Consider the following 25,574-nt stretch of genomic DNA (forward strand, 5'->3'; position numbering starts at 1 on the left):
GTTGGCGCAGGATAGAGCAGGGTTTAGGGCTGTTGTGCATAGGGTCGCTATGAGTCGCAAGCGACTCGACGGCACATAACAACAACAACAACAACAAGGACCGATCTAGTATCTAAAATATACAAAAAGAAACTTGTAGAACTCGATAAAGGGCTGGTGAAACCATCTCACATACTTTGGGTGTGGTATCAGGAGATACCAGTCCTTGTCAAAAGCTGGGGACATGTTGAAGGTCAATGAAAAAGAGGAAGCCCTCAAGGAGATGAATTGGCACAAGGTTGTAGCAATGGATGTGTGCGTAGCAAGGATCCTGATGAGACTGGATAGGTCAAGGTTTTGATCAGTTTTTCAGAATGTCACTATGAATTGTAGGGTCTTTCTTTCTCCATATCCTCTCTAACACTCCTTTTCTGTGCTTTTAATCTTTGTAATCCTGTTAAGTGCCATTTGAATTAGCTCTATTTCCTAGGGGCACTATGTACAACACAATGAAACCTTACCCTGTCTTCTGGAACGGTAAAATAATACCTCATTGTGGCATTTCTGTGATGGCTAGGGACCCTGTTCATCTTTTCATGTCTCTGTTGACCATTTGAGTATCCTTTTTAAATGGTGTCTGTTCATGTCATTTGACCACTTTTTATTGAGTCCTTTTTTCTTTTTGTTAAGTTGTGAAAGCTTTTTATATATTTGAGATATTAGACCTTTATCAATTATATAATCCCTGAAGATTCTTTCCCATTCCATAAATTGTCTATTTTTTTATAAGGTTGGTTGATGAGTATCTTGACTTTTTATAACGACCTAATCTACTTTATGTTCTGTTGTTTGTGTATTTGTGGTTGTGTTTGACAATTATTGGGGGTGGGGGGAATTAAGGCTCAAAGCTCTCTCTATTTTCTTCTAAGAACTTATGATTTAGATTTAAAATTGAGGCCATTGACCCATTTTAAATTCTATTTTAATTGAAATATATACAAAATTTTCCCAAGGGGTGGAGGAAATTATCAATATTTAGTTGAGCTCAAAAGTGGCCTCTTATAAATTTAAAAAAATAAAAAGGCAGTTACTCAAACTTACTGTCTTTGAGTTAGAACCAACTCATAGCTGACCCTTCAGCCATTTTTGAGCCATAAATTGCATCGGAGATTAACCACCTTTGGGTTAGAAGCACAAGTCCATACAGACTACTCCACCAGAACTCACTGTTACGAATTAGGTATGATCATCTCTATCTGAGAGCAAACAACCCCCTTTGAATACCATGAAGTGCTTGTTGTTACACAAGCTATTTATTTGTTAAGGGCTTAACCTGCCCATGAGTATTTTTGAAAGCTTTCCTTGGCCATCTCACATTCCAGCCAAAAATTTCTGTCTGAAAAGCAACCAAACCCGCTGAGATGAGAACGTCAAGTTTCATGGAAAGATAACCCATTTCCTTTGGGATGGAAAATTGTTTCCTTAATGGAAAAAATCTTTTTAACATTGGAAAGCAAAGCATGTAGAATATAAAAATGATAAGATAAATCAAAACTCACAGTTTAAAACATTATTTAAATGTTATATATATCTATATATATATATAGATATAGATAGATATAGATATATATATATATATATAGAGAGAGAGAGAGAGAGAGAGATCAGTCTATCTATCTATCTATCTATATATATATATACCAATCTCATAGAATTTTGTTTTATTATTCTAATTTAAAATTTTGTATAATTTATTTTAGTGGTGGTCTCTGATATGAAAAGTCTGAGAATTTAGTCAAGTTTGTAAATAGTATTAAAATGTTTACAGAAGTGAAGAGTCACTGTATTTATCCATTCAATAGATCAAATTCAAATGTTTAAGAGTTCTTAACTACTGGGTGGTTGTTTTTATGTGCCATCGAGTCGCTTGCGACTCATAGCGACCCTATGTACAACAGCCCTAAACCCTGCTCAATCCTGTGCCAATCACATTTCCTCTGATACACCCATCCCGATTACCCCAGTCACTAAATCAATCCCCTCATAGAGGGCCTTCCCCTCCTGCGCTGTCCCTCTACCCTACCAAGCATGATGTCCCTCTCCAAGGAATGGTCCCTCCTTACAATATGTAAAGTATGTTAGACGAAGCCTCAGAATCCTTGCCTCCAAGGAGCCACCTGCTTTAACCCTCTCCAGGATGAATCTGTTGATTGCTTTCAAGTTGAGCATGACTCATAGCGACCCTATGAACAAAAGGCCTGAAGTCCCTCGAACAACTATTGAAATTTATCAAAGTTCCTAAAGTTTCCGGAGGCATGTTGTTTAGGAAGTAGATGCGACTACATGGGTCTAATTAAGATTCAGAGATCCCATTTACTGAGATTTAGAAGATAAATTTTAAATTTAGTGAGTTATTTAACAGCATAGTCCTCTTTAAGGTGATGAAGTAACAATGAATGACCTTACCGTATGCAAAAACCCATTCTCAAAGACACCAAAAACCTTAAACTGACAGGTCACCATGTACCTGAAACAGGACTTGAAAAATCCTTGGCCTCTTGTTGCAGCCTTTAAGAAGTTTCTTTCCGAAACTGACACAGACAGATACAGAGATGGAAGAAAATAAGGCTTTGCTGAGCAAGGGCCTCTTTTGCCTGCTTGATTACCATCCAGAGCCTCGGAAATCCTAACTGGAGCCTGGCTCGGTTGGAAAATCTAGATTATCTGTCGCGATTCAGTTAGAGTCAAAGTCAGGCAGGAAGAGGTCAAGCTGAGGTCCAGAAAGCCTGATGGCCTAGCATTTCTCCTGTCTCCCTCCTGGTAACATGAAAAACTGCAGATCGGTTTAGGCCAGAACTGGTAATGATTTTCTGTAAGATGCCAAATAGTAAATATTTCAGGCTTTGCTGGACACTGTCTCTGGAGTAAACTACTAAACTGTCTTGTTATAATGTGGAAGTGCACATAGCTATTATTTAAATGAATGGACATGCTGTGTCCCAGTAAAGCTTTACTTATGGGAAAGTTAGTTATCTGGAAAGGAGAAGGGTGACTAGGAGATAAGGAGGCGGCCAACAGTGGCTACTATGGCTGAGCCCACAACCCAGTGCTATTGGGCCTGCTCCGCCTCATAGCGGCCCTCCACCACGAGGGCCAATCACGGATCCCAGGGCTTCCCAGGCTGTAAATCTTTACAGAAGGAGACCGCCCATCATCCTCCCATGAATCTGCATGATTAACTGTGACCTTTTGGGTAACAACCTGACATGTTTTGATCCCTTTCTATACTACTTTTTAAGTCCTCTTCCTCTTGAGAAGGAACTCTGGTGGCCTAATGGTAAAGAGTTGCACTGCCAATCCAAAAACACGCAGTTTATGTCCACCAGCTGCTCCATGGAAGAAGGAAAGGGCATCTACTTCCACGTGATTGGTTGTTGTTGTTGTTAGGTAGCGATCCTATGAATATCAGATCTGTACCCTTCTCTATCCTATGCCATACTCACAATCTCTCACATACTCAAGCCCATTGCCATAGTCACCATGTCAACCCACCTGGTTGAGAATTTCCACTCTTTTGTGGTCCCTCCACCTTCCTAAGCATGATGTCCATCTCCCGGGAATAACCTCTCCTAGCAACTGCCCAAAATTTGTGAGGCAAAGCTTCCTTCTCTTTGCCTTCAAGGAGCACTTTGGTGGCACCTCCCCCAAGACAATATCTATTTGTTCTTTTGGCAGTCCTTGGGATGAATATTCAGCAATATTCTCCAACACCACAGTTCAAAGGTATCAATTTTTTTTCCTGTCATCCCTAGTCATTGTCTAGCTTTCAGATACACAGCAAGTGACTAAAAAAGACACACCTCAGTCCTCAAATGGACATCATTGTTTCTCAATCATTAGAGAGGTTTTGTGTGATTTACTGCCTCTGAAAGCCAGCTTCAGGGCCAGCTATGGGTCTTTTCCAACTCAACCCTACACAGCAAATTCTTCTTGAGATCTTCGAACATGAGTGAGTATTTATATGCCTGTCTTGTCCTCTTCTCATGAGTTGTTGTGACATTAGGGGATTAAGCACTGGGCTATTAACAGATCAGTAGTTCAAATCTACTGGTTATTCCCAGAAAGAACACAAGACACATTACTTTCTCAAACCTCTAGGGCAGTTCCACTCATAGCACCTGCCCCACCGCAGTGAGGTTTCTTCCCTCCTGTAGAAGGAGCCTTCAGGGTGAGCACAGGGGTGGCAGCATAGGACCTGGTGCAGGATGTGCCCAGACTACAGGGGCCCAGTACAAAGACCTGAGAGAGCAGGGTGCAGACGGGAACGTGGGGTACCTTCCTTTAGACCCTGAGGCAGGAGGCTTGCTTTTGTAATTTGTTCCTCTCACTGTGGTTGTCTGATAAGCAAACTGTTTGAATGGGAGAATCAAACAAACCCCCAGGCATATCAAAAGGAGAACATAGAAGTAATTTGCTTACACTGTAGGCTAGTCGATTAAACAAAACCAGACTGCTTTACAGAGCCCAGGTCTTGCTACTGAAGCAAATAGGATCGTTTTATTTGGCTCCTTGTGGACAGGCTAATTTCTTCTGTGCATGGAAGACAGGGGTTTTCTACAACTATTGCCTCTCTGTACACACAAAAAGTTGCTGTCTGGGAAAGACTTGTATGAGGGTGAGGCGCATTCACAGGTCATAACCTGCAGGCTTTTGTCTGGTTTTTAATTATTCCAGGGTCAGACAGGCTGCACCGAACTTTCCTTTCTTTGAGAAAGAAGCCGTCTTATCAGAACTTAACTTTCAGATTACACTCATTGCATTGGAAATCAATCCCCCATTAGAAACGTGCACTCCCACAGTAGTATTAGGCTTTGGGTCAACACAGAGGCAGCCTCTTCTGGTCCATATTCATACTCAAGAGCAAAGTCCTTCGGAGCCAATCTGCATTTGCAGTGGCTTCAGAACTATGGCAAGCTGGTCTCGGTTGCATTGTTTACTCTTGCCTTTAATGACATATTTAGTACCTTTCTAAGGATTTCAAAATCCTGTGAACAGAACAATGCAAAAAGGAACAGCTGGTGTTCCTTTTTCTAGACCAACCTTTTCTTTGAACAAGCTGCCAAGAATGCACTCTGAAGAATCTTAATGATGCCCTGCCACTTTATCTCCAGCCGCGTCCTGGAGCCCTGGACCAAGTTCTCCCCAGCTTCGGTGAAGGTCACCAAGTTAAGCCAGCTCCCGGGGCTCCTGGGATGAAGGCTGCAGCACTGGAGAGCCCCCTCTGCGAGTGCATGGAGGAGAAGGCCACTCTCGAAAGTTGAACAGCCAGACCCTGTGAGACAGACACAAAGCCCCCGTTTGTTGTGTGTTCTAGCCTGTCTCCATCGCGTAAATGCTCCAACCTTGGCTGATGTCATGACTTGTAAAATGTGCCAGCATCATACTTGAGATTGGGAAAAAGAATGCCCACAATCAGTTACAGCCAGTCCCAGCAGGCTTGGGGCATTCCGTAAGGCAGTTCAGTGCAAATGTGCCCTCCTAGTGTGGTACAAAATACAACTGGTGTGTCTGGATGAGTGGCCAAAGTGAAGAAGAGGAGAGAATAGATGAAGGACATTCTTGCCCCTTTATAACAGCCAAGGAAAGAACCTACACAACTTCTATCTCTTCAGGCTCTTCTAATGTCCTCTGAATTGGAGCCCTGGGATAAATTTATCATCAAGACCACACTTTACCAGAGTCCCAAACCAATATAAGCCTGCCTCAAGAACCATTCATAGGTACTGCATTGGACAGAATAAAGTATTTATTTAGATGTCCTGTGTGTGTTTAAAATGGCAGGAACACAACAGTGACCCCGCTGGGCTCAGGGTAGTTCACTGAGTGGCACTGCCTCACATTCTCTTTCAGCTCCTGCTGAATCCCACGCACGCAGCGCTTTCTCCTGGCCCCTGTGTTTTCCTTGATGCCCTCCTAATATTCCCTGCTGCTAGCACTAGCTGCTCACCTGTTACTACTGATTTGAAAGATCTAAAACCGTCTGCCCAGATGCCTCCACTAAGCCCAGTTCCTCTTTCACAAGTGAAAAGAAATGTGCCAGTATTTCTAACATGTCTTTTATCAACCTTCTCTCAAGGCACATTTGATTAAAATTGAGTTACATGATTAAAGTCTGGTCCACTGAGTGATGTTAGCTGTAGTCAGTAGTGTATATGAGTGAAAAGGCTTTGGGAAATGGCACATTGAAGTCTTTGATGATCACTGATGTACTTAAAGACAGCTATGGTTACTTAGTCTGTAGGGAGTTAGTTGTACTAACTCAAAGGCCATGCCTCTCCGGAGATTCAAATTCACCAGCAGCGTCAAGGGGAAAAGATGGGCCATTGCCTCCCATGCTGATCACAGTATCAGAAGCCCAGTGGAAGGTCAGCAATGGTTTGATTCCAACTCAATGGCAAGGAGTCATAAAGTACTTAACTGCTAACCAGACGTTCAAGTCCACCCAAAGGAACCTTGAGGGAGAGGCCTGTGATCCACTTTTGAAAACTCTACGGAGCACAGTTCTACTTTGACACACAAAGGCTCAACATGAGTATGGGAACTGGTGGCAGTTAAGGAAAAAGCCTTGAAGTGAGGGGCTGTGTGTCTTATAAGACCAGCCCCTTCGTCAGGCTGATTCCATTTTTTTTTAAACGAAGCATGTAGAAACGGAAGCAAGTATCCAACTTCATTCGTTGGGAGTGAATACGTGGAAAAAATAAGCCAGTAACACCAGACAGGGGCAAGAGTCATTTACATTTCTCATGGGCTACAAAGACAGTTCTCAACAGAGACAGGACCACCACAGGTGGTGTTTTAGAAATTGGAGGCATGTTTTTAATTTTAATGAGTTGTTCGTGCTAATGGCACTTGGTGTACCATAACTGGGTGTTGGAGGAAACTGCACCATCAAGTCAGAACCTACTCATAGCTGACCCTCCAGCGGGTTTTCAGAGGCTGTAAATTGCATGGGAGGAGACTGCTCCCGTAGAGCAGCTGGTGGGTTCAAATGGCATGCCTTTGCCTTGTCTGCACAGCAGTACCCTACCCAAAAGGAATTGTCAGCATGCCTTTGCCTTGTCTGCACAGCACCCCCCCAAAAGGATATCCCTTTTTTCCAGTTAGTGTTTTTATCACTCATATACAGATTGTTTCCTGCATGCATATTGTGTTTTATACAGTCTTTCATTTACAGTGTTTTTGTTCATGTATGTTTTAGGGGCATTTCCTCTAGGATTGCAGCACATCTTCTTACCACTAGGCCATCAGAGCTCCTTCAGCTAATTAGATTTCTTCATTCTCTTTGAAATGTCTTCCTATGCACCTTGGAGCTCTGGTGGTATAGCAGTTGCACTGTTGGCCCAAGGGCTATGCATTCCTGGTGGTTTGAATCTACCAGCTGCTCTTCAGGAGAAAGCCTCCTCCCCTGTGGTTTACAGCCTCAGAAACCTAATGGAGAGTCAGCTGTTAGTTCATTCTGACCCAAACAGCAGTGAGTTTCCTTGAGTTATGCATCCACATGAATCAGAGCTCTGTTTGTAAATATCTGCCAGGAACTCAGTTCTTCTTGACGCAGGAGCACTAAGCAGGTCTTTTCTGGATTGTCTGTGTTCCTGCTCGATGCAGAGCTTAAAAGAAAATTAGGCCAGCTCTGGCACACTTCCTTACACCGTTTAGTAACAAAACATTATAAATAAAATGAGGCTCACAGACTTTTTAAAAGAGAAGACCTATCAGTACAAGTCAGAAGCCATTGATGCGACCACTAGATTTAATCCCAGCAGGTTTGTAAGAATTGAAAGCAAAGTTTTGAACTGACGTGAAGGCAAGACGAGGCAGTCCATGAATGATACTGCTGGTGCATCAGCGATCCTGTAACGAGGAAGGAATTCTTTTCATTCTCTCTCCTCAAGGAAACATAAAGGACATCTCCTAACAATGAGTGGGCTGCCTCGGCTATGTCATGTCTCTTAGGTTTCACAGCTGCTCCGGCGTTAGTTGCAGCGAGGTGGTGCCGATCTTCCTCTGTTATAACGGGACTGTATAGCAAATGCAGTGTGTGACTAATAGGACACAGGAACGCAAATCACTCCCAGTTGCATGAGTGAAGGAGGACTCTGATGGCATCGCTAAAATAGGTTAGCTCCTTCCGGCGGCTTTGTTTTCCTATCTCTAGGGTGGACACATGGCTGCTAACACATGCCCACTCTCTGTGGCATTCCTGAAAATAGCTGAGTGACCACAGGTTGCCAGGCAGCTGTATTCTGATGTCATTCCCCCCGGTACCGTCTCCAGAAGCCGGTGTGAGACAATCTGCGTCTCCTTAGTCCAGCAGTTTCCAATTAACCGTGATGTTTAAGCAGCTGATAAAGTGTTCAAGTCTCCGATTCATTTTCTCTTCTATCACTTTAAAAATGTATACCTTAATAAGAAAATGCATTTTAGAAAAAATCATGTCTAACTTTAAAAAAAAAATCTTTGATTCAAAGGCAGGCAGTTGTTTGGGGTTTTGTGTTTGTTCTTACCCTTAAAACAGTACCAAAGGAAAGCAGTTGATTTTTTGTTGATCAAACTTAACACCATTCTTTAAATTTCCATGTTACTATATAGAAAAATCATAATGATGGAGAAGTCAAACGGAACTGTGATTTCTTTTTGTTTTTCTTTTTAATTCTTCCACAGGGGGAGTAGATTTGGAGGTTCAGGTGAATAAAACAAAATAAAATGTAATTTTTTAAAAGTCAGCGTCAAAGCATTATGCCTTCCCCTCCCTTGCCTTGTCATCTTTGTTTTGTAGAAACATAAAACTCTGGGTAATAAAAGCCATGTCCTAGTGGCAAATACAGCCACTCATTGTCTGTGGCTATCATTGTAAAGTGAAAAGTTGTTTTTGAATTGATAATATACGTGTGGAGCGGTGTGGAATCGTTTAACTGCGAGTAGGGTAGATACGGCAGGGACAGAGGCTTGCTAAGGTTACGGGTCTGAAACTCTCAAGTTACCCAGCACTATTTGTCAGCTTAACACCACCGGGCAGCTTTATCTGGTGACCACCCTGAAATTGCAGCTCCCAGTTCCTTCTCGTGTTTAATATTCAGCAGGAACAGCTACGGAAACATTGCTACCATCAGACGTCTTTATTATCTTCCAAGTGTGCCTATGCGATAGACTGTATTTTCAGTTGCCTGGAAACCAGCATAATGGGTAACTTAAACCAGTGTGTGTGTGTGTGTGTGTGTGTGTGTGTGTGTGTGTGTGTGTGTGTGTGTGTGTGGTCAATATTGCAAAATATCACACATTCCTTCTCTTTTGTGCTTCTTTAAAAATCTACTGTTGCCTCTGTAGTAGTTGAAAATATGCTACAGGGATTGATTCTAGGTCATTTTTAGGGGAGGGAAAAGCATTTGGAAGACGTTTTGATTAGGGAATAACGTGCTTTCATCTTGTTCTTTATTTTACTATTACCTGGTTTCTTGCCACAAGCCCTCTTCCCAGCTAATTGTTGTTGTTGTTTCTGTTGTTTGTTATGTGCCTTCGAGTTGGAACCAACTCATAGCCGACCATCTAATGGATTTTCAGAGACTGAAAATCACAGAGAAGATTGCCCATCTTTCTTTCATGGAGGAATTTGGTAGATTCAAACTATGTGTCTTTGGGGACCAGTGGGTCCCCATTTATGCCCTCGGTGGGCATAGTGGACACTTTGATTTGCAGGTAAAGCAAAGCAGCTAACATATCTACTTGTAAACACTTGACACGACAACTTCTCCATCTAGCTATTAGCTTAAACCTGGTTCACCACCTGCTCCTCCTGTAGCCAGAAGTCCTTAATTCCTGGGAGCTTTCAGGCCCACGCAGGCATGGCCCCCAGGTCCTGGTCCTAACAGGAGCAAGTGCAGGTTCTCTCAAATGCATATTGCCTGGCTGGTGTACTCTTGGAAGGAAAAAAACCCCAAAAGAATGGTGTTTATTTTTTCTATAACCAAGAAGCCTCAACCACATCATTTGTCAAAATACCTTGAGCCAAATCAGCTCTGATGATGTGCGTGAGATTTTTATATTAAAAATTAGAATGAATGAGCACCCTCCCATCCTCAAGGGCCTTTGACTTTGTTGAACTGATGTTTCTCTTGAAATTGCAGACACCTATGGGGTCACACTTAGTAACAATTGAATTTCAAATTTTAGCATGTTTGTGGCTCCTAAATTGGCTTTAAGGAGCCCTGGGGCCGAGTGGATTATGTCTTGGGCTGCTAACTGAGAGGTAAGCGGTTTAAATCTAGCAGCCTCTTCAAAGGAGAAAGGCTGTCCTTCCCTTGAAAACCTGATGGAGGGTTCTTATGCGTTGGAATCAAGTCAATAGCAGTAGGGTGGATTGGGTTGAGTTGGGTTGGGTTTAAATTAACATTAAAAAATCAATTTTTCTTTATTTATATTCTGATTCCTATGCAAAAAATTATACAGACCCTTCTGACCATTTTAAGGAGCTCTGGTAGCCTACTGGGTAAAGAGTTCCTTGCCAACACAAAGGCAGGCAGTCCTAATGCACCAGCTGCTCCATGGGAGATCCATGGGCCATGTCCTCCTGTGCAACTGACCACCTCTTACAGGCAACTGGAGGTTCAGCTATGAGTCAGTTCCAACTTGACAGTAACCAATCTGAGTATTTTTTTGAAGACCATTTTGGATGATATATCTGTCATGTTAGCTATAGTCTGGTGGTTGATATTGGTGATGATGAAAAATGAGACCAGGTTTGTAAATGGCATGTGTACATGAGACTCCAACAGTAGTTCTGTGGATTTTTTTTTTTTAATTAAGTATTGACTAAAGTATGACCTTGGAATTTTTCCATGGCACACGGAATTTAAGGTAGTTTGTTGACAGAGAATATCTTTGAGCGATCCTTCAAAATTTTATTACAGTTTAAACCTTAGATTTGTTTTCTACAATTTTATAAAAATTTTATTTTATTAATTTTAATGAACATTTACAGAGATTTTGGATTTTCATTCATTCATTGTTGCACTTTTTTCTTTATCCCCCTCCCCCCAGTTCACTCCTCTCTTTGAAAAGCAAAAGATAAACTTCTTCGTTGGTGTACAATCCCCCCTGGCCCGGATGCTGCCCCCCCACCCCAAATGCACTCCACTATGCAACCTTAATTCTGTGTGTGAGTGTACCGTCAAATCAGATCTGACTGGTACAGAAGGAGATTGTCCCTCCTTTTCCCAGCAGAGCATCTGGTGGATTCGAACCGTGTGCCTCTGGGATTGTAGGTGCAGCTCCTTGCCACTAGGCCACCAGAGCTCCACTATGCAACCTTAATTCTGAATTCCTGTGATAATCATAATATGCTATCATGTATCACTTTTAAACTGTTTTCTCCTTCATCTGTTTCAATTCAGTATATATAATCTATCCAGTTTTCCTCAGTCTTACCCCAACCCTGATGTCAGTCACTTTCTACAACAGTGGCACCATGCAGTATTTGTCCTTTTGTGACTGAGATATTTCACTCAGCATAATGTCCTCCAGGGTCACCCATTTTGAATAATATTGCATGAGTTCCTTGTTTTCCAATGCAGCATAGTATTCCATTGTGTGAATATACCACAGCTTCTCTATCCATTCATTTGTTGATAGGCACTTAGGTTGTTTCCAGGTCCTTGCTATTGTGAACAAAGCTGAGATAAACATGGGTGTGCATATATCTGCTTGGGTAGCTGTTATTGTCTCTTTAGGGTATATTCCCAGTAGTGGTATTGCGGGGTCAAATGGTATCTCTATTTGCAACTTTTTGAGAAAGAGCCATACCACTTTCCACAGGGGTTGCACCATTTTATACTCCCACCAACGGTGAATAAGGGTTCCTATTTCTCCGCAACCTCGCCAGCATTTGTTGCTTGCAGTTCTGTTAAATTTTGCTATTCTTACTGGAGTGAGATGATATCTCATAGTTGTTTTGATTTGCAGCTCTTGCTACTGTCTACTTTGTGTTATGTCACATCTTACTGAACTCTAAATCCAGTGTCTTATTCCTGTGTGATGTAGTGTGTGTGAAGTGAAGCAGCTTCATTAATTTAGTACTTTATCAAATTCTTAGTAAAATACCTCAGTACTTCTGGAAATCATAACAATTTGATCATCTTTATAAATAAGGAGGTAACCATACTGAATGATTTGTAATTGAACATTAGTTGGTAGTTTTTGGACTTGTTCTAAAATTAATACTTCTTTTTCAGAACAGTTTTTCATTTACAGGAAAATTAAGCAGAAAACAGCATTCTCAGACTATACCTGCCTCCCAGGTTACCCCTGCTATTTAGTGGCATATGTTTGTTACAACTGATAAACCAATGTCATTGACACATTTATATTGGGAGTTCTTGTGGCCTAGTCTTATTGGTTGGTCCACATATATATGGATAGTGGGTGGATAGTGGATATGGAAGCTGGATAGTAGAAAAAAAGAACAAAGAATTTATATCTTTGAATTGTGTTGGCAAATAATATTGAATATGCATACCTTTTGGAAGCAGGATTGGCATTCACTTCCTAAACAACATGCCTCTGGAAACTATGAACTTTGATAAATGACAATAGTTACAGAAAGGCTTCAGGCCTTTTGTTCATAGGGTTGCTGTGAGTCATGCTCGACTTGACGTCAGAAAACAACGACAACAACAGTGGCTTAGTGGTAAGGAGTTGCACTGCCTATCCAGAGGTACACAATTTGAATCCACAGAAGAAAGATGGCTAGTCAACTTCTGTGCCATTTACAGCCTATAGAAACCCATTGGAGGGTCAGCTCAGAGTGGGTTGCACTCAATGGTACAAAACAACAAATGGGTAAGGAGTTTTGGTGTCAAAATCAGCTATGAGTGAGGCTCTAACTTGATTGACTGTCCATTGAGATTCACTCTTGCATAAACAGATTTTTAAGGTAGCAAATACCTCAGATGCTTGCCAATTCTAAAGTCTTGAACTTTTTATTTTCTCCCTTAAAAATTCAGGACTGGGAGGAAGGGGACCAAAGCTGGGAGGTTTTATATGTGTATCTTTATTTATGTAGGCTTGTATACGTATATATACACTCAGTTTCTACTTTCTCAGGCCTCCAAAATAGACACTAGAAATTTAAGGAAGGAAGAGAAAAAATGGAGTGAGAATTTTAGTTGTCTTATGCGCTTCATGGTCAAAATAATTGACTCCTGAATAATTGATAGGGTACATTCTGTTGGTTGTTACTAAGTCAGCATGATAAAGTATGGAAAGCTGCTCTACTCGAGGCATTTTGACTGGATTGAATCTCTCTGGTGTCTGCAGTGGGCTTTGCCCTGTGCCATAAGTGCTTGTAATTCTTTCTTAGCCTTCATCAGACCTCCCATGCTGTTAAGTGTATGGATATAATGGTGGCTTGCAAGCGAGTCATTCACCCCTAAAGAAAACACTCCCAGGTCACAACACATAACCCACATTATAACAACAGCTGTGGACGGTATTCTACGAAGTCTCAGGCATCACAGTTCATATAAATTCTCCACGAAATCCACCACTTCATCACTCTGCAAATTTTGGTAGGATGATTCTGGTATAATTGATAACACGTTTGTCTTCTCTTTTCTTTTTTTGCCCCCCTTGAAGGTCAAAAAATATTTTGAACTTGAACCACTTGCACGTGGGAAACGCTGGATCCTGCAGCCCTGCTCGCTGGACGACATGGACTCACTGAAAGATAGCTTCTCTCAGCTGATCAGTTTGTTAGAAGAAAAAGACCACGAAGCTGTCAGAATGTGAAATCTGGCAGAGACAACAAACGGGTTCCCAACAGGCCTTGAGCCTATTATGTTAGTCTCTCATTTTCATTTTATTTTGGTATTAAGACTCTATCAGGCTGTATCGATATTTCCCCCCCTCTGGTTAACTCAGACTCTCATCTTTCTATTAAAGTGAATATTCTGTAAATCAGGTGAATTATCATTGGCATTAACGTCAAGTATACACTACTGAGAGAGAATTTATTCTCTTTTTACCACTAATTATCTCCACTGCATCTCTCTTCCTTCTGTTCTCAGCATCCGTTATATGCTCTGTGCTAAAATGGATGGAATTCATGGCTCATGGAAATCAAATCCCTTCTGAAGAACTCCAAAAGACTCACAAGACCTTGACTAATTTTCCCTGGGCTCGTTGGGGGGGGGGGTGTGTGTGGAATGTCCTGTGGCTGGAACTTTGTACAATATGTATATCATTTCCAAAGTCTCTTGTAGGGGTGAGGGGGTTCATGTTATATATATATATATGTTGGGGATTTTTAAAATATACTGACCTTATAGACTAGGAGACAAAAATGAGCACAAAAAATAAATTTTATTTAATCACCCCATCAGGAAAGAGTAACGTAGGAAGAATTACTTCGAAGACTTTCTAGACAAGACACAGAGCATTTCCTTGATTACATCTGAAGACTCCTCTCCCTCCTTTGTGAGTGAAGAGATTATTTTCATCTTGTTGAGAGGAGTTGGAGGAGTGTAGGCAGAGGCATACCCCCTTGATTATAATTTGATCAAGGCCTCAATATTTTGGACCAGAACAATTAACTTGCATAAAATCCAGTTGCAACATAATACCGGCACCTTTTCTTAAAAATGTCCTAAATGTTTGAAACGGAAAAAGTAATTTAAAAAATAATGGTTTAAAAGAAAATTTAAAAGCAGCCACGCCAAGTATAGTTGAAACTGGCACAGATTGTGACAAAGATATCAAAGACGGAATCATCTGTATATTTATTCATTAAGTGCTAATGTAGTTTAATGGAGTCTGTTAATGTCTCCATCTAGTAATTACAGGTCTATCAGTATTTCTATTATAAACCTCTATTTTCAGGGGTTTCAATGTGCCCTTAAAAATGAGCTAATTGCAATGAATAAATCATCTTACTGCCCCAATTTCAAGCTTAGGGGCTAATATTTTTTTTCCATTTAATTAAACTGATAAAATTGCATAGAGATAAATGTACAGTTTTACAATTATTCAGTCCCCTGACCTTTTCTAAATCAAGAATAATCCCTGTATATTGAGGTTTGTGAATTAAATACTCTGGCATTTTTCTCTAGACTTTGTCAACCACATGAACTACTAAGTGGCCAAATGATAAAAAAAGTGCTCCATACACGTGAGCAATAAAAGCATGTTTATAATTTCGGGGTTGTATAGACTGGTACCCAAATACCACACACTCATGCTCCATTACAGGGTGATGTAATACTTTGTAATCCTCCCAAAGATATACATCAGACCCTTAACATTCTTCCAATATAGTTTTGTGGTTTAATCTCATAGATGGGTCTAAATGAAATCATTGCCTTTGAAACAGTGAACCTTTCTTTAAGCTTTTAAAAAAGTGGACTGGATCAAAAAGATCTCTAAATGATTCATATGCAAGTTAGTCTCCTGAATCCTTAGATGGTTTAACTCTGTGTAATCCATGAGCAGCCCAAAAGTTTTATAGTGACCAGATAGCCAAACCTGGCTTTTTATCATGTCCTGTTGTGCTCATAATCTATGAAAAATAAATGATTACTAGGCATCGCTTCCCCTGCACGTTCATTAAATGTAGACTCTTGTCTTTTTAAGATACTGTGGCTGAGTGCTCCAAGCCATCTGTTAAATGACTTCCCGTTGTCTGTGTGTGTGTGTTCATGTGTGCGCTTCTTCTCAGACCCACGACTGTCTGCAGAGTCTCAGCCGTCAGAATGAAAACATGATCAATCAGTACCCAACAACAGCTGTTTTTGACAAGTTTCTGTCTGACGCCTAATGCTTTGCAACTGTCAGTAAGGCTCCTTCTTTGTCTAGCAGTTCGAACCTGCTTCCCTGCCGCATCCTGTCCTTGTCACTCTAGAATATGCCCTGTTTGGGGGAGGGATGGGGGCTTGGATGTGTGTGTGTGTGTGTGTGTGTGTGTGTGTGTGTGTGATATTCCTATTTGTGTGTAAAGTGCCACAGGTGTCTTATCCTGCATATTCAAATATTATCTAGGAAAAACAGTCTGTTATGTATTTCGTAACTTAGCTTCTTGTTATATTTATGGAAGTTTCCAGTTTTTGTACCTTCTTAGCTAAAGCAGTTGCCTTTTTGTAATGGCAATTAATTTATATGACAAAACTTTTTATCTACTATAGTTTACAGTATTGGTTGCTAATTAACTGCCATATTGCCCTCTCTTTCTATTAAAAAAAAAAAAGAAAGAAAGAAAGGAAAATACGCCTTCTCCTCACCTATGGACTATCTCATCATCCAGCATTTCACTTTTAAAACTGTAGGAAATGTATTCTCAGAAGCTTTTGTACATCAACGACCTGTATCTGGCAATAATCAGTGCTGAGGTATGAGGTTAGAGCAATGCTGGCTGTAATGGTCAAGTTTATGTGGTGGAACCATGATTCTCAGTCGTTTGGCAGTTAGGATACCACGTGGCAGTTACGCACAGGCAGTCCAAGGGCTAAAAATGTCTGATTTAAGGACCACTCCTGCTTGCCTGTAGCGTTACATAGATTTGCTCTCACTTTGATATGCTTGAACCAACCCTGCCTCACAACAAATTCTTTAGCACAATCACCTTCATTTGCTACCCTAACCCACTCGCTGCCACCAAATTGATTGCTTCCCCAGAGGATTTCCAAGACTGTAAATTTTTGTAACAGCAGACTGCCTCAGCTTTCTCCCGTGAAGTGAAGGGTGGATTTGAACTGCCAGATTTCCCATTAGCGTTCCAGCCCTTAACCCACTGTGCCACCAGGGCTCCTTCTTGGACTAAATAAGAATCTTATGCACCTGTTCTGACTTACCTACAAATTCTTAAAGAATTGGACTTCCTTTGCACCACTACCATGGAGACTCCCTGTCCTTTGGCAGTTATGCATTGATGTGTTTTTGGTAATTGTGTGATAATCTAATGTGGTCAACCCTTGGATTTTGCATATCGCCAGTTTTTGCATAACAACTTACCCCTGTCAATAAGTGAGGAGTGCGGATTCTGTGTCTGTTCGTAGAGATTAACTGACTCATGTGGACAATTGCCTGGCAAAAAGAACTCGTATTGTCTGTGATTTCTATATGATTTCCACTATCTTTAAATGAAAATAAATGCTGAGTAGAATTGGTGTTCTCAGACTGACTCTTTACAGCGTTAATCATTTGGGAATCTCAGATCTCTGTTTACATCTGTGTTGTCTGTTTAAGTCTTCAAAAATAAGTTTTGCTGCTCTTGGGTCAAAACAAATGATTAATGTGCATTTCCTTTGAAGCCATTGTGAAAACCTTAAAAAAAACTGTCTTTTCCAGTTGGTTTGTCTTCAGCAGCGATTGACTTTCACTGGAGCCATTCCTTCAGAATGAGTGAGCAGAGTCAGATGTTAATGGCAAGTGACATCTTCAGTCAAAGCATCCTTTCACGATATCTGCTGCAAAAACAACTTTCCAAGACTGGCAGACTTTGGTGCAATGAAGTATTTCCTTCCATGGCAATGTGCTTAGGAAATAAATATTTGTAAGTGACTTTAAGAGGAAATACTGTATATTTTGGGGCCCAGCTTTAAGGATGAGAATACTCTGGGGGAGGGGGGAATAGAGTGAGGAAGAAAAATAATGAGATGGATGAATAAGAGAAGAGAGAGAATGAGAAAGAGGGGGTAAATACATAATGGAAGATGAAAAATTCAAACCCCAGCCTTTGTTTGGTCCCAAATGCCCCATTACTCTGACTCTCATCCTTTTGACTACACCCAGAGCTTGCAACACCTCATTTCTAAACAGGGATCCAACTGGATCCTGATCCTGCTTTCCCAGGTTTACTGAAAGTCAGACCTATCCCAGCAAATGTGGGCAGAAGAACTACAAGATTGTGAAGCAAATTGGGTTTGGTGTTATTTTGGGGTGGGTTGGTGGTGGTTTTTTTTTTTTTTTCTTTCTTGTTCCAATTGCATATTCAGGCTTGAATGGAAATCTAATAATCTTGCCTGGCTTCATCCTCTTGATAATTTTAGAGTGCATTGTCATTAACCTCCTGACCTAATGGCACAAACAGAAAGGAAAAGTTATGTGTGTGGGGTCAGGAAGTGGGGGTTGCATTTGGGATCCCTCATTCTCCATGGGCTTTGGAAGGTGGGTCTGTCTCTGTGAGCAGACACTTTAAGAGAACATAAACTTCCCCCTCCCAGCCTGGGTTCACTCCACCTCAAGTCCATGCTGGGAAATACATTACCACAATCAGGTTAGGAATTCCTGACTCCGGAAGAGTTCACAACTTTTGGTCACCGCTGAGTCAGCATAATTAAATGATTTGCATCTTGGGGTTAAATGTCTCCAACCGGGAGATGCACAGAGTGACAGATGAGCACAAGCTGACACCCCGCCCCACCCCCATTGTACTAATTTGGACACATGAAAAGGAGCCCTTGCAAAACAAAGAAAGCTCAGATGGGATACCAGCTCCCCTCCTCATCAGCATTCTATTTGAATTGAAACCTTAAATGAAAAGCTGTCCTCCTTCGTTGAACTGGCACATCAGAGTTACTATCTTAGCGACTCATGTGTTTGAGACAACTGCTTTATAGTGTGACCTCCTGTGAAATCAGTGCAAAGAGTTCAAAAGATACTAAGAAGAGTCACCCCAAAACCTTCCATGCTTTGCAAAACAAGGGAAGTAAGAAGTCCTCTGTCCTATTCTACTGGATCTTCTCTCTTCCCGACTTGCATTCCCCCTCTGCTGTTTGGAAAGGCCACCTACAGTGTGTTCTCTGGCATTGCACAGGCCCTTCCTTGCTCTGCTCCTCAGGTCTTCCAGTGGAAACCAGAGTGGTTATGGGCAACTCTGTATGAATAATCACTTTTTACAAGAAATCCTGAGTGCTTTGTGGTTTTTCAAAGCAACTTCACTTACCACATTATCACAGTGACCTTGTGAGGTCACCGGGTAAGCGCCACCATGCCTTGTTTGGAGAGTACGGAAAGGGACTCCTGGAAGTAAAGCTTTGCTCAGCTCAGCCAGGTTTATAGCCTAGTGTAACCCCCACCACCCCCCTCCACCACTGTTTCTAAGCATTTCCATAACAATGGACCAAAGTGGACACAACCATCAAATCACAGTTTTAGAAAGCGAATCTACAGGCTACCCAGAAGTAGTAAATTGATTAACTTCCTCCCTCCCTCCCCCATCTCCGCCCTTCCTTTCCTCTCTCTATCTGCCTTCTTTTCTTTTGTAAAAGTCTCTCCTTTCTTCTGAAGCTCTCAAAATGCCCTCATGATACTTCAGCAGGACTCTTTCTGGTAGCAAGGAACATTCCAACCATGGAGGTAACATGACCGTGTTGTCCCCAGAGAGAAAAATCTGACTCAAACCCATAGGTACAGAGCATACACACAAATGAAAATGAGTTTGGAATAATTATTCCTCTCCTTGTCTCCCTCATTTTCCTGTTTCTTCTGGGATAGCGAAAAGGGATGGGTGAGAAAGCTGGCCTTTTAAAAAAACCCGAGATCATTTCTATCACAGACAAACCCTCCCTGGAGGTGTGAAATCCAACCTAAAATGCCACAACCTTTCCTGACAAGTGATTCATTGAGACAAAGACTGGAACGCCAGCATCAAACAGATGTCAGACAAAACACCAAACGCCTATAAATGATTGCTTTGCAAGCAATGGAATGAGTGGAAGACCTGGCCTAATGATGCCTCCATGTCTGGACAAGCTTACAGAAGACGTGGAGCGGGGGGAGCTTGCTCTGTTTTTAAACGGCGTCTGTAAAAGAGGCTGTTGGCTGGAAGAAGAAGAGTAATCCTGGTCCTTACCTTAGTTCAAATGGAGATGAATGGCTGGGGCTGGTTTGTGGACAATGTATATAAAGAACAATCAGAAAAAACATATGTCCAGGGCACCCTGAAGGCCAGGCTGGTATGATAAGATATTAAATCATTACACTTACAAATATCCAAGTTAATTAAATATGAGAAGAGTTTGTTGGAACGGAAACAGCTCACCAAAAGGCAGAGACAGGAATGCAAACAGTAAGTCTGGCTGTCATTCTCTATAATCTGGAGCAAGTCAGACTTGGCTCTGGACCTTCTCCAGTTGTTTTACAACTTTCTAGACATGAGGTGTATCAACCCAACACTTTTATTAAGCGGCTTCAACAGACATCTTCAGATGACAGCTTGTCAAGACTCAACCATTGTCCTTTTCACAGGCTTTGAAGATCATTAGATCTAGCGTTTTGTTTTAATTGTACTTAGATATTATTTTAAAAATTTAATCATATATTCAACCCTTTTTAGTTTGGTGAAAGTATATACAACCAAGATAAACCAGTTCAACAATTTCTACTTTTATGATATAATGACATTGATAATATTCTTCAAGTTATGCTACCAATCCACTATCCGTTTCAAAAACAACCCACCACTATTATCTTTAACTTACTGCTCCGCAAAATGTCCCACCAAGCTCTTCAATGTCCTCTTCCAATTTGATCTCATATAGATAGTTCTTTAAAAGATCACAATGTTCAGAGCAGAAATACTTTACTAGTAAGATAAATTCTTTTTGCTTCAAAGACTTCAGAGAATAAATTTGGCTTGTTGTTGTCATGTGCCATTGAATCATAGCAGCCCTATGTAAACAGCTCTGAAGACACCCTGTCCTGAGCCAGTCTCACTGACTCTGACACACCTACCCCCATTGCTCCAGTTACTATATCAGTTCATCTCATCCAGAGTATTCCTCCCCTGCACTGTCCCTCCAGCCTTCCGAGAATGATTTCCTTCTCCAAGGACCTGTCCTTCCTGGCCAGGTGCCCAGAGTCTGTGAGATGGAGCTTCAAAATCCCAGCATCCAAGGAGAAACTTGGTTTCACCCTCTCCAAGACAGACCTATTTGTTCTCTTGGCAGTCTGTGGTATGTTCAAGACTCTTCTCCAAACTACAACTCAAAGGCATCTATTCTTCTGTCACCCTTAGTCATTGTCCAGGTTTCTGAGGCATAGCAAGTAATTGGAAAGACCATGGCCTGGATCAAGTGCACCTTAGTCTCTAGACTGACAATGGTTGCTTCTCAGTACTCTGGAGAGGTGGCTTAAGGTTCAAAATTTAATAATTATCTCATAATCTTAGTTTTGGGGATTTATCTACCCTCATAGGCTCCAGAAAATTTGGATTCCATCAAAACTCTTCTCTATAAACTACACCCAACACATTTTTTCCCTTTAGTACATATATCTGGGGGGAGGGGAGGACGGAGGTTGGCTGTCCATGGATGTTCTCCAACACCACAGCTCAAAGGCATCAACCTTCTGTCATTCATTGTTTACTTCTCAGATGCATAGCAAGTGATTGGAAAGACAGTAGCCTGAATCAGTTGCATCTTAGTCCTCAAACTAACATCATTACTCCTCAATAATTTGGAGAGGTCCTTAACTGCAGATTTTCCTAATGCAATGCATCTCCTTATTTCCTGAATACTGGTTAATTGAGGGTGCAACCAGAGTGCTTTTTGGAGGCAAGAATTATGAGGCTTCGCTTCACATACTTTGGCCATGTTGTTAGAAGGGGCTATTCCTTGGGAAGGAATATGATGTTGGGAAGTGTGGAGGGTCAGCAAAGAAGAGGAATATCCTCAAGCAGGTGGATTGACACAGTGATTGCTGTAATGGGCTCTTGTGTGTCAGGAAGTGTGAAGATGGCACAGGATAGAAAGTGTTCAGATCGTTTGTTCATAGGGTCGCTATGAGTCATATACAACATCACCTAACAACAACATACAATATGCTAAGTGTTGTTCAGGGAGCTCTGGTGGCTTAGTAGTAAAAAGCTGTGCTGCCAACTCAAAAGTACAAATGGGTCAAATCCACCAGCTGCTCCAGGGACAAAGATAGGCAATCAGCTCCTGTGCAGTTTATTTCTAGGAAACCCTTTCATGGTGCCAGCCATGAGTTGGGTTTGATTCAATGACACATAACAAAACACCAACAGGCATTGTTTAGATCCTAGAGTTATAACAATATCATGACACACTAATACTTTATGAGACTCAGTTACTACAAATTTCCTTGAATTGGATTTTTTTAACATTAAGGAGTTTTTGCTTTTAGAGGTAATTTGTTATATTAAAATTACAAAGTGAGTCTAGATATGTTTTCTATGTTTTCTTAGTCCTAATTTTTCTCAGACGTCTTCACTGAGAAATCTTATAAATACAACTAATGCCAAAGATATATAAATTGAATGTTACACTAGGCTGTACAAGTTTAAATTGATCAAAAATGCAATAAAATGCATTGCAATGGGAAAGTGTGAGACAAGGTAGGCTCAATAGTGGGGAAATATGGCCTTGGTAATAGAAATGACAATAAAAACGGCAAGATAAAATTTTGTAAGATCAACAACATTGTCTTTGGAAATACTTTTCTTCAGCAATATAAAATGGCACCTATACATGTGGAACTCGATAGCTGTAATCCATAGGAATCAATTCAACTATGTCTATGGGAAGAGACAACAACCCAGGACATCGATTAGAATAAGGCAAGGGTTTCACTGCAGAACCTAACATCAATTACTTGTGTACAACTTCAAGTTTAAACTACATACAATTAAAACAAACCCAAGACAGTTGACAAACAACCTTGAGTATATGCCACATGAATTTAGAAACTATCGCAAGGATAGATTTGATGTACGTAACACTATTGACTGCAAAACAGAGGAATTGTGCAAGGACATCATATACAAAGAAAGCCAAAAGTCACTAAAATATTAAGAAAGAAAAGACTGAAATGAGTGAGACTCTAAAATTTGCTTTTGAATGAAGGGTAACAAAAACGAATAGAATATATGATGGGGGAAAAGGAATCAAGGTGAAGGTTTCAAAGTGTAGCCAGAGAAGACAAAATAAAGTCTTAGAATGAAATATTCAGCTGCTTGAAATTAAAATAAAGGGAAGATTGTGTTCATCATTTCTCAAGATGAACTGAAGAAAAAAAAATCCAAACTCCGAGTTGTAATATTGATGTGTTCTACAGGCAAAATGGATTACTTCTCAACATCAAGAAAACAAAATTGTTCACCACTGGACAAGTAAACAATATCATGATAGATGGAGAAAAAATTTAAAAATTGTCAGTGACTTCATCTTATGTGTATCCACAATCAATACCCATCGTAGCAACAGTCAAGAAATAAAAAATACAGTCCGGTCTCAAAATGGAAGTAAAACCGCCTCCCGGTCGCCCCCAGCCCGACTCTGGCCGCCGCCGCTGCGGGCAGGAGGGTCATGATTCTAAAGAACCAGAGCAGTTACGGAAACCGTTTATTGGTGGTCTGAGCTTTGAAACTACAGATGATAGCTTAAGAGAACATTTTTGAGAAATGGGGCACACTCACGGATTGTGTGGTGATGAGAGACCCCCCCAAACAAAACGTTCCAGGGGCTTTGGTTTTGTGACTTACTCTTGTGTTGAAGAGGTGGATGCAGCAATGTGTGCGCGGCCACACAAGGTTGATGGACGTAGTGGAACCAAAGAGAGCTGTTTCTAGAGAGGATTCTGTAAAGCCTGGTGCCCATCTCACAGTGAAGAAAATTTTTGTTGGTGGCATTAAAGAAGATACAGAAGAGTATAATTTCAGAGACTTCTTTGAAAAATATGGCAAAATAGAAACCATAGAAGTTATGGAAGACGGGCAGAGTGGAAAAAAGAGAGGATTTGCTTTTGTAACTTTTGATGATCATGACACAGTTGATAAAATTGTTGTTCAGAAATACCACACTACTAATGGGCACAATTGTGAAGTGACAAAGGCCCCTCCTAAGCAAGAGATGCAGTCTGCTGGCTCACAATGAGGTCGTGGAGGTGGATCTGGGAACTTTATGGGTCGTGGAGGAAACTTTGGAGGTGGTGGAGGGAACTTTGGCAGTGGTGGGAACTTTGGCGGACGAGGAGGCTATGGTGGAGGAGGTGGTGGCAGCAGAGGTAGTTATGGAAGAGGTGATGGTGGTTACAATGGATTTGGAGGTGATGGTGGCAATTACGGCGGTGGCCCTGGTTATAGTAGTAGAGGGGGCTATGGTAAGTGGTGGACCAGGATATGGAAACCAAGATAGTGGATATGGTAGCGGTGGTGGAGGATGGTTACAATGAAGGTGGAAACTTTGGCGGGGGGAACTATGGTGGTGGTGGAAACTATAATGATTTTGGAAATTATAGTGGACAACAGCAGTCAAATTAAGGACCCATGAAAGGGGGCAGTTTTGGTGGAAGAAGCTCGGACAGTCCTTATGGTGGTGGTTATGGATCTGGTGGTGGAAGTGGTGGATATGGTAGCAGAAGGTTCTAAAAATTCAACAACAAAGGGCTACAGTTCCTAGCAGGAGAGAGAGCGAGGAGTTGTCAGGAAAGCTGCAGGTTACTTTGAGACAATCGTCCCAAATGCATTAGAGGAACTGTAAAAATCTGCCACAGGAGGAACCATGATCCATAGTCAGAAAAGTTACTGCAGCTTAAACAGAAAACCCTTCTTGTTCAGGACTGTCATAGCCACAGTTTGCAAAAAGTGCAGCTATTGATTAATGCAATGTAGTGTCAATTAGATGTACATTCCTGAGGTCTTTTATCTGTTGTAGCTTTGTCTTTTTTCTTTTTCTTTTCATTACATCAGGTATAGTGCCCTGTAAATTGTGGTAGTGGTACCAGGAATAAAAAAAATTAAGGAATTAAAAAAAAAATGTTGATTTTACTCCATTTGCCCTTAAGGACTTCTCCAAAGTGTTCAAGAGCAAGGATGTAATTTTAAAGACTAAGGCAGTCCATGGTCTTTTCAGTTACTTGCTGTGCATCTGAAAGTTGGACAATGATGTCTTTGAGTCATGGTTTTGGAAAAGGATACCGAATATCTGATGGACTGCTGAAAGAACAAACAAGTCTGCTTTGGAAGAAGTGTAGCAAAAGGGATCCTCAGAGGCGAGACTGGTAACCTTTTGTTTAACATACTTTGAGCATGTTGCCGAGAGGGACTAATGCTTGGAAATAGACATGCTGAGAAAGGTCAAGTCAAAGAAAGGAAGATAGATTCTCCAGAAGATGGCTTGATTCAATGACTAACAATAAATCAAAAATGGTGAAGATGGCACAAGATAGGGCAAATTACTAAAATGAAGCAAGAAGCATCAAAAGAATTTAGATGGACAGCACAACACTGTGCCAGAAAGAACTGGTCAATGTTCAGCCATTTCAGGAGGTACCATGTGATCAAGAACTAATAATATTGAAAGATAACCAAGCTACACTTAAGTCATTATTAAAAACAAGGCCACAGGGGTTGAATACCAATTGAGATTTTTCCAAAAACGGTTGAAATACTGGATATGCTTCTCACTTATCTATGCCAAGAAATTTAGAGAACAATTGCTTGGTAAATCAATTGGAAGAGAACTATATTTGGGTCCATTCCAAAGAAAAGCAATACAAAACAATGTGGAAATTAACAGGCAATATCAATATCT

General features: G+C 41.0%; 1 protein-coding gene and 1 pseudogene across 1 annotated transcript in view; both read left to right on the top strand.

Annotated features, from left to right (window-relative positions):
• Positions 1-14,016, top strand: part of LOC102869190 (ADP-ribosylation factor-like protein 15-like) — a 651,283-nt gene extending 637,267 nt beyond the window's left edge. The window contains exon 5 of the mRNA XM_006889569.1: positions 13,666-14,016. Coding sequence (XP_006889631.1) covers positions 13,666-13,818 — 153 coding nt within the window. The 3' untranslated portion in view covers positions 13,819-14,016. The remainder of the gene's footprint in view (positions 1-13,665) is intronic.
• A 9,262-nt stretch (positions 14,017-23,278) lies between these two features.
• Positions 23,279-24,409, top strand: LOC102869594 (annotated as a pseudogene).
• The last annotated feature ends 1,165 nt before the right edge of the window (positions 24,410-25,574 follow it).

This window comes from Elephantulus edwardii, unplaced genomic scaffold (genome assembly GCF_000299155.1).
Source record: "Elephantulus edwardii isolate Elephantulus edwardi_28Jun2011 unplaced genomic scaffold, EleEdw1.0 scaffold00079, whole genome shotgun sequence".
Classification (NCBI taxonomy): Eukaryota; Metazoa; Chordata; class Mammalia; order Macroscelidea; family Macroscelididae; genus Elephantulus; species Elephantulus edwardii.